We start from the raw sequence: 17898 nt of genomic DNA on the forward strand, positions 1-17898 counted from the left end.
ACAATAATAAAATTACATGCAAGTTCCGCTCTTGTGTGAGGTTTTATATTTGAGGGCGTGTAATAGAACTGAAACGTTTTAAAACATCCACATAAAAAGCATTCACCATGCTTCAGATCAAAGAGTCATAGTAAAAGATTAAGCACATTTATTGCTAAGTAGAAAAACATTTCGACATACCAGATGAAGATAACCATGTGCAAAAGACGTTTGCTTCAGTTCCTAATAAAAGCTACCTAAATATAAACTTTACAAGCAGCAGACAATGGCAAACCAGCAGAAGATGATGGATTCTGAAGCCCCACGCTCTCCACCAGTGCAGGTTTATCAGGACAGCCTGAAAAACAGCCTCACCCTTGCCAACACAGCTGGCCAGGGCACCACACTCCTCCCATTTCCATTCTGGAATGTTCCTGCTGCTGGAGCCGGGCATCTCCCACCTGCCAAATTCAGCACACAGGGCTGAGGTGCTGCCACCCCTGCTGGAGAGGAGCTGTGCCAGGAACAGGTTTGCAGCCCCAGGAAGGGAACAGCTCCCAAAGCTCTGGCTCCTCTTGGGTGAGCACCAAGACACGGATTTGCGTCACGGGTCCATCAGAATTTACAGCTCTGCACCATCAAAGCGTCTCCACCGAGCAAAACACACATCCCTTGGTGCTCCAGAGACCATCACAAGCTGTTAGGGCTCTAGCAAAAGATGTCCAGGGATGGTCCAGCTGCCTTGCCCAGGCTTAGGTGCAACAGAACTTTCTGAGGGTGCCTTCAGGAGATGACCTGCTGAGCCAACCTTCCAGCATCTGCCAGAAATGCTACACACTGCAAAGGCATTAACGAGGATTTCCTGCTGCTTGCTGGATGCCTTTCCCTAACCTGTGGTCTCTCAGGTGTCTTTGCTAAGTACAGGCTCTTCATGGGAACTGTACAAGCAGGAAAAGAAGTTTCACTCCATGGGGTTACGGACAAACAATAAATTATATGTTGTCCAGCATTTCCTGAAGGTGAAATCAAGAATTTGCTTGCTTTGAGGCTGCCTGTCATCCATCCAGGAGGGCTGAAGAGCTGCTGTGCCATACAGAACCTCATGTTTTACGAGTTAGAAAGCACAGGAGAAAACAGGAATTGTCCAGGGAAGGAATAACCTGTCAAAACTGTGACAAAAACACAAAACATTCCACCCTTTGGGCAATTCTGTCCCTTGGCAAGCGGCACATCTATTATTTTACTTCTAAGGGAGCTATGAAAACTTCTTGGGGTATTTTTTTCCTAGTTTGAACAAGTGGATGGAGCATTTCCTTTAGAGTCAATGGCTTTGTTCACATCAGCAAAGCCCAATGCCCCAACAATTGTTTGTCAGTGGCATGCACTGGATTGCTGGATGGTTTCTGGAGACAGCCAAACTCCAGTGAAGTCAGTGGGAAACTTGCCTGACTTAAAACCCAAGAAACGTGGTCTAATACAAGCTACACATGAAGGAACCTAAAGGAGATATGAAATACACTTCCTAGATTTTCTAGATGCTTATTTCCTTCCTCATTAAAAGATTCTGAAGAGCTCATGGACAGAAGCCAAACATCCCAAAGACTTACAGAAGGGTAAGGATGCTTGTATCAAAAAGGACTTTCCATTTTGAAAATTTCACTTTTGCAGTGGCAGGAATTAGACTACAGTGAAAACATCACTGCTTAAATACTCTCTTATTTAGCCTGCTTCCACATTTTTTTCTACCTTTCCTAAACAGGTAAAAAAAGTCATAAAAAATCCAAATGAAACACACACACACACACACACAAATCCTACAGTGAACCTGAGGTTTGATAAACAGGAATAATTACCACCTGAAAGAAACAACCCCAACTAACACACTTGTTAAGATTTAGAAAGCCTACGCATAAAGAAAGGGAAAACGGTAATCAGAGCTGTCTGCAAAAATGGGATAAATAATGTTTGGACTAAACTTGCCATCAATCAGAACCAAAACACACAGCTAAAATTTCAAAATCACTTAAACAGAGACATACAACCTACAGGTTTCAAGTTTCTCTTTTCACAGGGTTGGGTGAGTTAGTGCAAGAGTTTATTATTCTTTGCATTGTGCACAACTCACAGTCCTGCATGTGAGTGTCCTTGTCCACTGCTGGTGGTCAGACATCATTGACAGGGACACTGATTTCAAAAGCAAAAGGCTCAGATTAAGAGACAGATGTGTGGAGAATGAAGCTAAAAAAATGAGGAGACAGAATGTGCACTGGGATTAATCACCTGGTGACAGAGTCCAGGTTTAGGAAAAGAAAGGGAATTTAAGAGTAAAATTAACAAGAGAAGGGGTCAGGAAGCTGAGGAAGAAGAGCACTGGGGTCACATGAGAAAACAGGTGGGAAATGTGAAACCCATGGATGGTTTCACATCCATGAAATGTGATGGATGGAGGGGGGACTGCAGTTAGGAGGAAAATGGAAAAGGGATGGGTCTGTTGGAATGTGTGCTGTAACAAAGAGAATTACTTGGCAAGGATTATGGATTTAAAAAGTAAAAAACAAATGGGGGGACACAGCCCTGAGAGATGTCAGGTCCCATAAGGAGATGGCAAACAACAGCCAGCACAGGCTGGGTGAGGACTCTGGGGCTGCTGGTACAAAGAGAAGCTGGGATTTGGTTGGGACTCAGAACTCAACAGTTTTCCTCCTGCTAGTAATACATATGTCAGTCTCTGCTTTACCAGTTTCATTTCACAAAGCCTAGGAAACGACATGACTATGTTAAAAAAGAATACAAACCCAAAAAACCCTGCTTTTTACATTTCTGTTTTAGTTAGTGACTACTATCTTGGAATTGATTGCTAGGGATCCTTCCCTTACAGTCTCTTCTACAGCATTTCATGTAATGAAATGTGATTACATTTCATGTAATGGTGTGATGGAAAAATTGGGGTGAAAATTTACCCAAGGCCACACAGCTTGCCAATTCCAGGGCCAGCACACAAGTTGAACGTCCCCAGACCCAATGCTTATTCTTCCACCCTTGTGCTTCTCTGCAGCTAGGGATGCTGAGCTCCCCCCTGTCAGAAGCAGGGTTTCTGAGAACTTTGGGAAATGTTGAGCCTAAATTCCATTATCTTCAGCCTCCTCAGAATCACAGAGTGATTCACAATCTTTCTGGAAGAAACCCTCCAGGATTTTTTTTTGGCACCGTTTCCTCTCTCCTCACTCTGACTCCAGTGGCTTTGCAGCCGCCTCAGCAGCGTTCTTCCAGCTTCTGTCACTCAGTCCTGGTTCCTCAAACTCTCAGTGTGAGCTGTCCCAGCTGCAGCAGGGCTGGCACCATGCCCAAGGTAATGAACCCATCATTAGCTCGGTGTGTGCTCCATCCCTCACTCCCCTGCACACTCACTAGCTGGGAGCTGGCACACAGGAGGGTGAGAGCAGGGATGCCACAGATCCAAAAGCTTTTCTGCAGTGTCCTTTTTCCTCACCCTCAGCCAGAAAAGCCATCCTTTATTTTCCAGACCCTCTGGCCCCCACTTTGCTCTCTAACTCTTTCGGACTTCACACGAGAAAAGCTGAGCCTGTTCTGAGTTCTGACTCGAGAATCCTCTGATTCAAGAGCTGAGATTTTCTATTCCACTATATAAAAATGTAATAGGTAGTCACATCCACGCCTATTGTGTCAGTCTACTAAAAATGGCAGAATAAAAAAATTTGAAGCAACTTTCTCTTTTTTTAAGGAATCCCCTGCTCTACAGGACACTTCCATAAGGAGCAGGTGATGAGACAGCCAAGATTCCTGAAGGACAAGCCCCCTTCCCATGGGCAGACACAAGCAAGCAGAAATCCCATCTTTCTTTTCATGGGCTCCTGTTTGAGGTTTAGTCCAAAGGTGATATCCCATTACAAGCCCACATATAAACACAAGAGATTTTTCTTTACATTTAACTCGTGTACAACAGGATTTCCTTCCTGCAAGAAGGACAAGGAAGGGAAAGCAGAACTATCAAAACAACAGAAGGAAGATTTCTTTATCCAAAGCATAAACAACCAACAGAGCTGCCTTCCCTGGAAGGTGTTGTAAACCTTGGTCTTAACCTCATTATGTTATCACCACGCTGTGACACTGACCAGGCTCATGCCATTTACAGCTGCCAGTAAAGTGACAGAAGCATTTTCCTCCCAGCTTCCTATCTTAGGCAGTCCAGATTTTTATTCCTAATTGTATGTTATCTCTGTCCTAATGCATAATTGCAGGGATAACAAGCAGAAATCCTCTGTATCAGTCACAGCCTCTGATGCAGGCTGACTTTAATTCCCCTCAAACCAGCTTCAATTTTTCTGATTGCATTAGCACACAGCTGTTCTTTGGGCAGGGTTACACATGAGCTTACATTATTTGTAAATTTAAATTAAGGCTCAGCAGGTTCATTAATACAAAAAAAAAAAAAAAGGGGGGGAAAAGAACTGCCCCTAATACAATTGCCCTCCATTTGGGTAAGTTCAATAATTTTCCAGCACTTTCCAGTAAAAATAGCTTTCCTGTGGTACTGCAAAAGTAACACATAAAAACTGCCAAAGCAAATTTCAAGCATTTTTTAATGATATTAATATTAATAAAATATTTTATTTTATTTTTTTATCTGGTATATTTCTTAAAGCCAGTGGCAAAGACAATGCAGTGAGCATAAAAATAGAAAATTTGGGGTTTAGCATAAACGTTCATTTCCAAACTGAAAGGGCTTTGCAGTCCAAGTTACCATCCCTAGGTTTGATGAAAAAGGCCTGAAAATTTATAGGAATTATTATTATAGGAAGAGATTGCAGAGGATCAGGCAGAATATCTATGTGGTGTTAAACCTAAACTTGTACCACACAGCAGCTGCTCACAATTCCTGGCTACAGCAAAGGGGAAGGAATTATTTACTGGACTCTTCTGTACCAAATTCACACAGAGCAGTTGTTTGCCAAAGCATCATTTAGGCATCATTTTTCTCATTTTACAGGGAGAAGGAAGGAAGGCACTCACATAATCCAGGATTCCTTTCTCTTCCCTCACCACCTTCTGCTCCATTATTGCCTGTTGAAGGCAATTGGCTGAATTTTAACCTCAATCACCAAGGAAAACATTATTTGAGAAGTTATGATGAGACATTGGAGAAGGAATGCTCAGAGCCCAAGGCAAACCTGGCAGCTTGTTGGCAAAGATGGCACTTTCAGAACTCGTAAAACAGTGTTTTCTGCAGATAGTTCCTTGCACCTCAAGAAGTTAGAGATGTCTTAGGGATGTGGGAGTTTGTGTGGTAGCTTTAACCCTAAAACAGCTAAACTGCAGCATGAAAACCAATCAAGAATTCAGAAGAATTCAGTGTGCACTCAGTCACCCTTCTGCACAGCACACACCTCTGTGCATGACCCACATGCACACACTGCACACAAAACTGGCCTGTGTCACATTACTGCCCTTGCAGCCCTCATGGCTACAAAATAAATGTGATTTCTTTCTTGAAATAGATGCTCACAGGTAGAAAAAGATTCAAAGATGAAGTGAGTACGTGAGTTTTCACAGGAACCTATTATTAACATATTATTAATATATTATTAACATATTATTAATATATTATTAACCCCAGCTTCTTTCCATCTCTTCCATGCACAGTTTGGCTCAGTAAGGTCCCACTCCTGCAAATCTCCTGCTTGATGGGATAACTTCTCTTTTACTCCCATCTGTTCCTTCATCCCATTCCCAAACACAACTAACACATTTTTCACCCTGATCTCAGCCCTTTGCCCCCTCTGGCTCAGGACTTTCCCCACAGAATTCAGCATATTCAGATAGTGTGCTCCTCCCCAGCAGTGCACACACACCAAAGGATGAGAGTGTAAACTGAGAAAACAGCAACAAAACACACAAAACCCAACAGCAGCAAACACAGAGCAGCAGGAGATCACATCCCACTGAGCAGCCAGAGCTCCAGAGTTTGGTCCATAACATAGAAGAGTCCACACCAAGCATCCCATTTTCCAGTTTTAATTATTTTAATCATCAAGATGCAAAGTGGAGTCAAGCAGATTACTCATTTCACTTTCTTCTTCCCCTAGTATTTAGATAAATTAACAATTCTTCCTCATCCTCAAGGCAGTAATGTTTCCAAACTTGCCTGAGATGACAGCTCTTGATTGGCTAGGTTTTTTTAAACTTTACCCACAGATAACACAAGTGGTTTTATAGACATTCTAAGTGGGGCAAAGGTATCTTGGAAAACAGATGCAGAATAGAAACTCAAATTACAAGGTGCACATATTTCTTGATAGCAGAACAGTTTCAATACATCTCATTCAAGTACAAACATACTTCCAGCCTCTCTGAATCGAGGCAAACAGCCACAACCCAATTAAACTCAAATTGTGAGTCCTCTAACCTTCAAATCTGCTTCATTTTCCTCTTTTGAGTCCTCTGACCTTCAAACCTGTTTCATTTTCCTCTTTGAACCCTTGCAAGTCAGGACATGCAGCAAACATTTCCTCACCAGGAGATGGACTGAATTTTATGTTGTTAAATAAAATGCAGTCATTTTTGAGGGGTGCCCTAGTGAAGTATTTTGAGTACACACACCACAACTCATCTTTGTTAAACACCAAGTCACACTAACAAAGAGACCACAAAACCAACTCATGTGTAGAGATTAGTTACCAATCACTTACCACCTCCTGCTCCTCTTTTTGAACTTCTTTAGGGAGTTACAGTCCAAATTTTTACTACTTTCTATTTTTTTTTTTTAAGCATAGAAGTATTGTTTCAGCAATTCCTGAAGTTTGCAATGTGTTTTCTAAAACTTCAAGAGAGATTTAATCAGATGACTGACTTCCAAGAGCAGCATGAATCTTTTTAATTACAATGTCTGTCAGCCATCCCAGTTGTTGCTACTTTAGAACTGTAGCTTTTGTTTTCCTCCTCTGTTGCTCTAAAATTTCTTAAGTCTCAATAAATTCTATTCAGGAAATAGCATCCCTGCTCCTAAACTCTGGGAGTGAGTTTTCATCCTGATTCAACGTGACAAGTAGGAGATTTATTCACATATTTGAGAGGGAAAAAAAAGAAAATTCAAAAATGTTTTCTGCTAATTCAGGGAACTGCGTTCCAGAGCTGGTTTGTGTTTTGCCCTCACTGAACAGAATTCTTTGCTATGGCTTCAAGCTAAGCCAAAAGTAAACACTCTTCCTTTTTATATGGACTGCTCAATCCCAAAAGTACCAACACCAGCATCAGTGGTGACAGAAGAAAAGCTATATTTCCCCAACAAGAGGGAATGATTAAAAATAACAAACAAATAAAAAATATTAAAAAAACCAAACCAAACAAAAAACCCCAAACAAAAAAAAAAACAAACAAAAAATCCTGTTCAAACCAATGCAGGTGTCTGAAATGCAAGCACAAATTAATCATTAATCACTCCAGAGGAGAACAGCACCAACTTCACAATGGCACGAGACAAAAACCACCAGACAATCCCTGAGTAAAAAAAGATATCTCCCCCAAATAGCTGCAGGTTCAAATTCACCAACAGCTTTTTGCAGCATGCTGAAATTTGCTGACCCAAACATCACCTACAACACCTTTGTGGGATATTCTTCTCCAAAACCAGCTCCATTGAAACAGAGAGTAAAATAAATTGACAAGACACAGCAAACAAAACCAATTTTTATGATGTTCTACTCTTTGTTTTTCACATTCCCCACCTTCACAAGTCTCCACAATGGCTTTTCAAAAGGATTTTCAAAATAAAAAGACTAAACTCCATGGAGGACTTACCAGATTGGAATTGGTGGCATTGGAATCATCTTCTGGAAAGGGGATATAGATAGCTAAGGCCACACAATTGGCAAAAATAGTCAGTAAAATAATTATTTCAAATGGTCTGAGGAATGGAGTTAAGGAAATTGTTCCAAAATGAGCACACAAAAAGAAATTTTTTAAAAAAAAAATAAATTATAAGAATTTTGTTTAAAGAAAGCATTCCAAGCCCCTTATATTCTGAAAAGAAACATATGCCTTTTTAAGTGCTTTCAGGAGCTCCCAGCCAAAAATCTTCCTAATAAGTCAAAAGCAGTGTAGGCCAGTCGCGTGCCAGAGTAAACACAGATTTCTTAAGAGTTTTTTTCTCCTTTTTCTTATTTAGATTGCATTTTCCCAATTTTCCTCTGAGTGTGGCTGCACTAGTTTGAATAAGAGAAACCTGTTCTATAATGACTGCCCTTGCTTATTTTAGGATTCTTTTTTCTTGGTTGTTTTCATCTGCATTTATAAATTCTCTGATAATTTTAACAAACATTTTTGGGGTTTTTTGTTGGTTTTTTTTTTCTTTTGTTGTCATTGCTGTATATTTGCCCCCTCCTTTCTCAGTTTCTCTGTCATATCTTGGAGTTAAATGTGAGGGATCAAGCAATACCTGCATACATAGCTAGAAGATGTTTAAAAAAGGATTCATTTTGTTAAAGCAAAAATAAAGTGTCCAAAATGTGCTTACACTGCTCATTGCCACGTACACTTGTTTTGCTGAAAAAATTATTTGAGGGAGGATTTCTTTCTCTCTAATTTGCATTTGATTTGGCATCAGAGGGAGCACCAAGGTCCCTGCACAGTTTATTAGGGACAGCAGGAAGCTGAGAGACAGAGAAACAGCTCAATTTCAATTTCAGCCTCACATCAGCTCTGCTGGGGCAAGAGAGGAACCAAACCTTTGGAATGCTCAGCAAAGAAATCCTGCAGCAGCCCAGTGCCCCCCTGGCTGTCCACTGGAAGCAAAGGGCATTTTTCTCCTGCCCAGCCTCCTGGCACTGCACTTTATCTATTTCAATGTTCTCCCTGATCTCAGCTGCTGTGAAGTGGCTCCAAAGTCCCACCAGAGACCACATTTAGGGTCTGTTCTGCATTTACTGCAAGAATCTCCTGGAGATGCTCCTGGGAGAGCTCCCCAGGGCTCTGGAGGGGGGATGAGGAGCAGGACAGAGCAGGGACAATGCCAAGCACAACCTGTGCCACAGGGTGCATTTGGGCATGACTTTATCTGCCCTGGGACTGCCAAAAGTCAGCAGAGCAGGTGTGATTGTGGTCAGCAGGCTGCTGCTCTGGGCAGAAAGAGCAGGAGAGCTCTGAGTGCTCAGCTGAGCTGCAAGATGTACACAAATGCCAGGCTGCTGTTTATCCTCACATCCATCCTGCATTTCACATATGGAACAGGCAGAGGCTTCCAGACTCACCAGACTGCTCTGCCTAAGCCTCTGAGTGACAGGAGATGAATGGTACCACAGAGGCAGGAGAGCAGGTCAGGAGAGGAAGACTACATGAGACTTCTCAGGTATGCACTACCCCAGGCTGTTCCTATAATATTTACTGCTTAAAAAAACTGGATTTCCATAGGCTTTGACTCTCTGAATCATTTCCCCCCACCCCAAATTTATTTTTTTGTTTGTTTGTTTGGGCAGGATTATTATCTGTTACTTCATCTTTTATTTGCATTCTCTTTTTGCACTGTAAACATTAAATTCTATAAAACCTACAAATACACTGCACAAAAGGCAGAAAATTAAATGCACAGCTAAGTCTTTGCAAAACAAGGTAATTACTCCATTTCACTTTTTCTTGAATGCAGTTCAAGGCTCTGAACACTGTAACATTTGGGCAAGAAACACCACTGAAGTACCATTTGATATTTAATATCTATTATGCCTGAATTTTAGTGGTACAACAAATTAGGCTGAGCCTTTCTCAGTAGTTTTTAGCAAGTAGGAGAAGACAGAATATAGAATTAAACTAAACCTTGTCACAACCCTTTGATATTGCTCATTGTCATTGAAGTGTTTTATGTTTATAAACTCTAAATGTCCAGTGAGGGGTTCTGATGGAAAAGAAAAATGCTTCCACCAACTCACCTAAAACCAAACAAAGCCCCAAACTGCAAACTTCAGCCTCTTTGTGTTGCTTTAATTGCACTGTTTGGTCATCTCTTGATCTCAGCAGTGCTGTACACTGCTTTACAACATTCCCAATCATTTATTGCTGATCTTATTCACCTATCAAATGTCTCTCTGAAGACATGTGGTGACTGGGGTGCTGCTAAGAAAACCTAAACTCAGTTTTACCCTGTTAGTCATCACCCATCTTCTTGTGCTTAAAGTATCAGACTCATGTCAGAAGCAATAAAAAGCAGCAAACTTAATCAGGGGATTAAAAATTAGCATCTGAAGAAGGAAGGAACAGGCAGGCAGGTAGTTTAAGGACATGGAAGGATTGACAGGAGCATTTTTAACAAGTTCTTCATCTGAAAAGTATGTCCATGTCAGCAATACCTAATATACTCCTTTTCTGTTTTCACCCAACATCCCACCAGACACCCAAAGGAATAATATTATCACATTGTCTTAAATGCCTTAATTCATTTTTTTATCATGTTAACTACTGCCAAGTTCTGTACTGCCTTCCCTTGACGTGCTTATCTATCCCTAAAAACATTCTTTCTCTTTTGTGTTTCCCGAAGAGCTCCATTAGCTTGTGATTGCTGCTCAGGGTTAATCCTGGCTTCTCTTTGAGGATGCAGAGGAGACACACTTCATTTCAGCCTGAGTTTCACACCAAAGACTCAGATTCCAGCCTGCACTGATCAGACTGGGGTGACTAAAGGGGCTTTGCTCCTTGCACACAGTAGAGCAAGGATCTGACTCTCCCTGACTTCCCAGGGAAGCAGCACTGACCCCTTCCCTCTGCAGTTCTGTGTCAGTGCTTGTCATCCATCATCTGTGCCACCATCTGTCTCTTGTTCAGACTCTCAGATCTGGCTCTGCTTTTGGACATCTCACTTTAGCTGTATTTCTTGTTCTCTTCTTCTAGATAACCATTATCCCTCACCACTACTGAGCCTTATTATTTTAACTGGATGTCCAATATAATTGACAGCTCTCAGCCCAGTCTCAGGGTCTCACTGAGTACCTTTGGGGTTTTTTAACCTTGTTCTGTGTTTTACCTTCTGCCCCATTCTATTCTCCATGCTGTAAAAAGTGCGATGTCACACGTTTAACAAAAAATGATTCAAAGCACCAGAGCTTTGCACTGGGGACACCTCTAAAAAACAATCAAAATTTTAAAAAAGGGGGAAAGCCAGCAGCTGCTATCCACATGTATATGGATATATATCTATATATTATGGATAGATATGGGTATATATCTATATATATCCATATCTATATATCTATATATCTATATATCTATATGTCTATATGGCTATATATCTATATGTCTATATATCTACATATTTACATATCTATATCTATATCTATTACTATAACTATATCTATATATCCATATCTATCTATTGATATCAATATATATCTATATCTATATCTATATCTCTGTATATCCATATCTGTCTATCTATATCTATATCTATATATCTATGTCTATATTTTTATGTCTATATCTATATCATCTATATCTATATCTATATCTATATCTATATCTATATCTATATCTATATATCTATTTATCTATATATATCTATATCTATATATCTATATTTATATCTATATCTCTATATATCCATATCTATCTATCTATCTACCTATCTATATCTATTTATCTATATCTATATCTATCTCTATCTATATATATACATATCTATCTATCTATATCTATATCTATATCTATATCTATATATCTATATCTATATCTATATCTATATTTATATCTATATCTATATCGATAGATAGATAGATAGATAGATAGATAGATAGACAGATAGATAGATAGATAGACAGATATATCCATATCTATACCCATAGAGCCAGGTCAGTTCTGACCCCAGATACTTTGAATATCTCCCCTGCATTTATTTCAGCCTGGGCCACACCTTTTCCAAAGAGCAGAACTCAACCACTTGAGCTTTATCACCCGAAATTCCAGTGGTTCCTCACAGAGGGGCAGAGTTCAGCTTTCAGCTCTAATCCTCTTTCCTGGCGTGCCCCACTTCAGCATAAACCACCTCACTTAAGACACCAAAAATTATTTGTGGATTTTGAAGCGCCCCAGTGGTGCCTTTCGACCTCAGGCATCGATTCCCTTCCTCTTTGGGGACATTGGTTTGAATCCCATGAATTCATCCAAACAACTCAACTCAACAACTCAAACCCACCCCTCCACCCCGCTCCAGGCAGAGCAGGACGAGCAGCAAAGGATATTTCCATTCGACGATGCTGATGCACGCCCTGCGGATGGGATTCTTCAGCGTCAGGCACAGCAGCGCGCGCGGCGGGCGCGTGGCCGTGGTGCTGCCCTGCTTCTTCTGCTTGCCGTACTGCTGCCTCTTCCTCTGCGTGGAGCTGGCCGTGGAAATGGTGGCGTTGCCAGCACTGCCCATCAGCTTGGCCTGCCTGGCAGCATCGATGGCAGCCTGCCAGGACAGGGCTGCCCCCGGCGTGGGGATGTGCTCCGGGGCCAGCCCCGCCGCCGCGTTGGCGTTCATGTTGGCGTGAGCCGGACGGGGACTCCCATAGTTGGAACCTGTTAAGAACGGAGTTAAAAATGGAATGAAGCAGAGGAATTTGTGCTTTTTTTTTTTTTTAATTTAAATCTAGTGCTTTTTAGAAACCTGCAGTGGAAGGTAGTGTAGGTAATTCAAATTCTTCATTATGAATATAAACGCAAGCTTTTGTCGCACAAGAGACTCCCAACAAGACTGGGGGATGCTGGGCCATTAGAGGCGCCTCCCATCAATGCAGTCTCCAGAGATTCAGAGAAAACAAACTTTTTCTTTTTTACCCACACATTTTGCAAGCTGGACTGCTTGAAAGTTCACAGGGTGAGGTTACTCCTCATGCCCTTCTCACTCAGACATGCAGCGCTGAGCTGTCTGGTACGTGGCAAAGGACACAAATGAAATTGGCAAGTCCTATCATAAAAATCTCCATGTTTCTTCCAGATTACCTCAAGGTAAGGTGAAATTCTACCAGTAGGCTGAATTCTCCCACAACCAGCACTTGTGTATAGGTCTAGGAACCTACAGAACCTAAGAACTTCCATTCTATAGGAGGTACAGTGGAGCAGAAAGCAGCACACAAAGGCACAGCTCGTGGCTTTTGTGCTCTCTGTGCTGCTGTGCAGAGAGTTTGGAACTGTTTGGAATGTTTAGAAATTGGAACTAATTCCATATCCTGATAAAATGATGGATGAACAACTGAAGCAACGCAGAAATCTATTTTAAAAGCATTAAGTTATTATTAATTGAATTAATAAGAATGCTAAAACTTAGGAGTCCCGAGTTTTGCAGCTTCTTTAGCCCAAAGTGAGGAAGTATTTGGATTTGCCCAATCATAAAAATGGAATATACACATCAGGTGACACGTGGCTGATATTGAGAAGGTCATAGCAGTTTTAAAAATAATAAAGTCACTCTTTCAAGCTAATGCAGTTGTTGCAATGTTTCAGTGAGGACAGCTAAGCCACCTGTGCCTCTTCAATGAGGCTTTTCCAGTGACCCAAATTAAAACCTTGATCGCTTTGAGAGAATTTTGAAATTTTGGAACAGATTGCTTTACTCTCTGGACTATGCTTCAGCTGAGTTCTGCAAGAGTTTGTGAAGGATAAACTGAATTTTATCCCAGACACTTTACAGAAGGAAATACAAGCCCTGTTAAAAAAATGCAACATAGAATCTACACAAAGTCACGACAGCAAAGCTTGATTAAGAACGCCTTGTTTAGGTACATCCTGTATCATATTTAAGAGACTATTTAATTTGTTGTAACTATTTAATTTGTTGTGGACTCGTGAGTTTCCCTGGGGCCCATAATCTGAGCTACAGGTAAAGGGAGGCCTGAGGGGTCTACAGATCTTATTCCTCCCCAGGTCAGCTTCAAAACCCTGCCCAGTCTTGAGACTGGTGCTTCTGAGCTTCCATTTACATCTGGAGCTTCCATTATATATGAGCTTCCATTTACATCTGGAGATTCTATTTACATCTGGAGTTTCCATCATATCTGAGCTTCCATTTACATCTGATCTTCCCTTTACACCTGAGTTTCCATTCACATCTGGAGCTTCCATTGTACCTGAGCTTCCATCATATCTGAGCTTCCATTCACATCTGGAGCTTCCATTATATCTGAGCTTCCATTCACATCTGGAGATTCCATTGTACCTCAGCTTCCACTATATCTGAGCTTCCCTTTACACCTGAGCTTCCATTATATCTGAGCTTCCCTTTACACCTGAGCTTCCATTTACACCTGAGCTCCCATTTACATCTGGAGATTCCATTTACATTTGGAGCTTCCGTCATTTCTGAGCTTCCATTTACATCTGGAGTTTCCATTGTACCTGAGCTTCCATTATATTTGAGCTTCCATTATATCTGAGCTTCCATTCACATCTGGAGCTCCCATTTACACCTGAGCAGCAGATGCAGGGAGCAGAGAGTGGAAACCCAGCCAAGGACTCACATCACCTATTTCCAAGCCACCTCAAAGCCTCCTGCTGAGCAAGTTCCACCTTAGATTAGTGTAGAAATGTGGTGTTAGTAAAGAGGACAGGTGGGCTCCTGTGGACTGTTAGACAAAGCAAAGGGAAAACCACTTTTAAGGCTGTTTCATTTGCAATATCAGATGAAAGGCATTTAAAACCAGGGACTTGGCAAGCTCTTCTTGAATGGAAATAATTACTCAAGATGCATATTTCATAGCTGGATGTGCAGTGCCAAGGTGTGACGGCACTGACTGCACTACAAATGAATTAAAGCAGGTGGAATAAATACAATTACATCGACACACAGAGTGCAACAGGATATGCCTCTACCTAGAAAGCATCCAGCATTTGTAAATTCATCTCACTGACTCGCAAGGAAGGGCATGATAGAGTCAGATGTCATTTCATGGCATTGCCATAGGATTTTCAGGCTGTTGTAGTCTCATTACAGAGCAGGGAAATCCAGAGCTTGTCTGTGCTCACTGAAAAACCTCCTTGCTGCAAACCAGCCAAAGGAAGCTGATGAGTAATGTGACTTTGCTATGTGAAAGGGAAAGCTGAAAGAAACAAGGAATGGGAAATGGTTAATTCACATCCCTCACATTTTGAAGATGAAGAAAAAGAGCTTTCAGAATCCTACAGGCTAAGCAGATTTCCTCGATGAAGCAGGCAATCAAGTGGCAGACAAACTTAGTTTTCCAAGGCTAAGCAAATTGTACACAGCACTACTCATGGGATACGTATTTATTTTCAGACTAGTTCCAGATGCAGTTTTTTCTCTTAGCATCTATTTGACCTCCCTAGCCTGAGGCAGGCTGGAAAGGAAAAATAAATGGAAAATCACTAATTATTCTCCAACTCCAGCTCTTCTTTAACACTGACCCATTAGAGGGGAGAAGAAAGATGTGTGTTTTCCAGTAAAAGCAAACTTGCTGATCCCTCTCCACAGTGTTCTTATCATGCTGACTGGACCATGTGCTCCTGCAAATAAACAGCTGCTGCTCCTTAATGAAGACTTTTCTGCAATTTGGGAATGCGTCAAGCCTCATCATTATTATTTCTTAATAGTTAGGTTCCACATGAGGATCCAAGCCCATGCATTTTGATTTTAATGTGCCAGCAAAGTTAGGGATCCAGCTTTCAGTGGTTTTATTGGTTTTGCTTCTAATGTGATCAGCAGTCCCATAACAAAGTGCTTTGTCTCAAATTAATCTCGAATGATGAGTCAGTAACGACAGACTTATATTAACAAATATTACAAATATTGATTACTGACAAGGATCTGTCTGTTTTATGAAGCTCAGAGGCTGCAGACAGGATCTGTAGTAAATGATTAATGGCAGTGACAAATGACTTGTTCTGGAGGTGCTTTATAGGAATAGCTGAAATAAAAGAATGAAGTTCCCAGCAAAATATTTTCAGCACAGCCAAAGTTTCAGGGAGAAAGAAATTCCACCCTATAATCTAAATGCTTAGGGCTAATTCCTGGGAAGTAAAAAGAACACAATTCCTCTTGAATTCATCAGGCACAGTGCTGGAATTTCACCTACAGCACTCATTTCTCCCCACCACAAAACTTTGCTGCAACCTGAGATCTGCTGTTACTGCATTTGGGGTTTTTTTCTCCCTTTTTGCAGAGTAGCAGTGAAATACTCCACTCAATTTCCCAGCTACAAATACATTTTCATGCTCCCAAATCCACCATTATTAAGCTGGATGTTGCCCAGAAGTAGGAAATGGAGACTGAGCCCCCACCCAAAAAGCAATAAGTCACTAAGCACTGTGATCCACAGCATCATCACCCTGCTAATCCCCACCACCCTTCAGCAAGAATTTGTGTTCTTGTGCCCAGCTGGTGAACCAAATTCTGCTCTCTCAAGCCCTTCTGTGCTACAGATCATGAATTTAAGCATCTGAATATAATTAAACAGAAAATGTGCCACCAAGTCAGATCACAAAGTCTTTTGGAAAAGAATTTCACTCCTGAAAAAAAAAAAAAAATAAAAATGCAAGATTAAAGAAGGTGGAATAAATACAATTACATTGACACACAGAGTGCAACAGGATATGCCTCTACCTATGCAGAATTAAAATAGATGCAGAAACAACAGGAACACAGGTCTCAAAAATCAGGGTTCAGTCACTAAAGTAACAGGTAAGGTTGCTCTCCAACAGGAAATGAAGAATGTCACCCAAATGCTGAAAGCTGACAACTAAATCACCAAAACCTCACCAGAAACACTGTTAAAATCCACAGTGATGACCATTTAAAGTGGTATTTGAATTTTAATGCCATCTGTCATGCCACCTATTAACCCTCTCAAAAAAAGCATCTCTGCAGTGACCATTTGGCACAAGGCATGGACAAGTTTTGACTTCATCCAGTTTATTTTAGAGAAAGTTCTGCTTAGATCAATTATTTAAATGAAAAATACACCAAACCTGATGTGGAGTGTCATTATTTGCTGCTTTTTTTTTTCCCATACTACTTTGAAAACAGCAGAATCTTAAAATTTCACCCCTTGAAAGTGCAGCTGAGCAGTGTTTTCCCCCAAAGCAGAGGAGATGAAAAGGTGAAAGATGAGATTGGTTAACTCAGTGCCTTAACTGCTCCCAGAATGAGGAAAAATCAAACAGGGAGCAGGGAAATGGGGAAAAAGCTATAAAATATTGCAGTGAGAGCTGTCAAAATCAGAAGCCTGAGCAACACACACACAAAGTCAGTGTATGAGATTGTATTCTTCATCTGTTAATGAGGAACAACGTGGAAAACATTGATCCTATAACCAATGGAAAAAGGAGAGCACTTGATGCATTATTCCAAGAAGGATTAGGTATTACATGATATTTTTGCATCAGTTTTTACTCAAAAAAACCCCCAAAATATCCATCAAGAGATGATGATTAGCACAAATAAAGCTCAAACCAAACCAGGTATCATTTCCAAATGTAAAAGGGAAGGAAATATTTGGATATTTCCCATGCTTTCAGTCACCTTGGTACTGAACCCTAGAATGTTTTAAGATATGTTAAATATTATTTAGGATAATAGGATATTTTAAGCACTTTCTGAAGTAACCTCAAAGCTGTTGGCTGCTGGTTTGAGCTCTTGGAAGACAGGAAAGATCTCAGAGGACTCAGAAATGATAAGTGAAATCCCCAGTTTATAATAGATATATAATTTTATAATAAAAAATAAAAAGTAGAAGGAGGGCAAATTTACATCCAGACTAACTTCAGTTTTACAAAAAAGAAAAAGGAAAATTGGAATAAGTAAAACAAACAAGCACCAGCAAGTGCTTTTTATTTTCTGCAGGATAAGTAGAAAAAGAGCAAGAGAAATGGTAAGTGAAATCCCCAGTTTATAAATATAAAATATTGATATTTTAATATAAATTTAGTTTA

The 17898-nt window shown here is 40.6% G+C and overlaps 1 protein-coding gene across 6 annotated transcripts in view; it reads right to left on the bottom strand.

Moving 5' to 3' along the window:
- The window catches only part of CACNA1C (calcium voltage-gated channel subunit alpha1 C), a 461478-nt gene that overhangs the window by 377892 nt on the left and 65688 nt on the right, over nt 1–17898 (bottom strand). For 3 of the 6 annotated variants that reach the window (XM_086886089.1, XM_086886086.1, XM_086886088.1), the window contains exons 2-3: nt 12204–12534; nt 7795–7900 (exon numbers count right to left, since the gene is read on the bottom strand). In XM_086886089.1, coding sequence (XP_086742215.1) covers nt 7795–7900; nt 12204–12534 — 437 coding nt within the window. Of the gene's footprint in view, nt 1–7794; nt 8019–12203; nt 12535–17898 lie in introns of those variants that run through there. The other 3 variants (XM_086886085.1, XM_086886084.1, XM_086886083.1) reach the window with 1 other exon arrangement.

Source organism: Cyanistes caeruleus, chromosome 4, assembly GCF_971803275.1.
Source record: "Cyanistes caeruleus chromosome 4, bCyaCae1.hap1.1, whole genome shotgun sequence".
Taxonomy (NCBI): Eukaryota; Metazoa; Chordata; class Aves; order Passeriformes; family Paridae; genus Cyanistes; species Cyanistes caeruleus.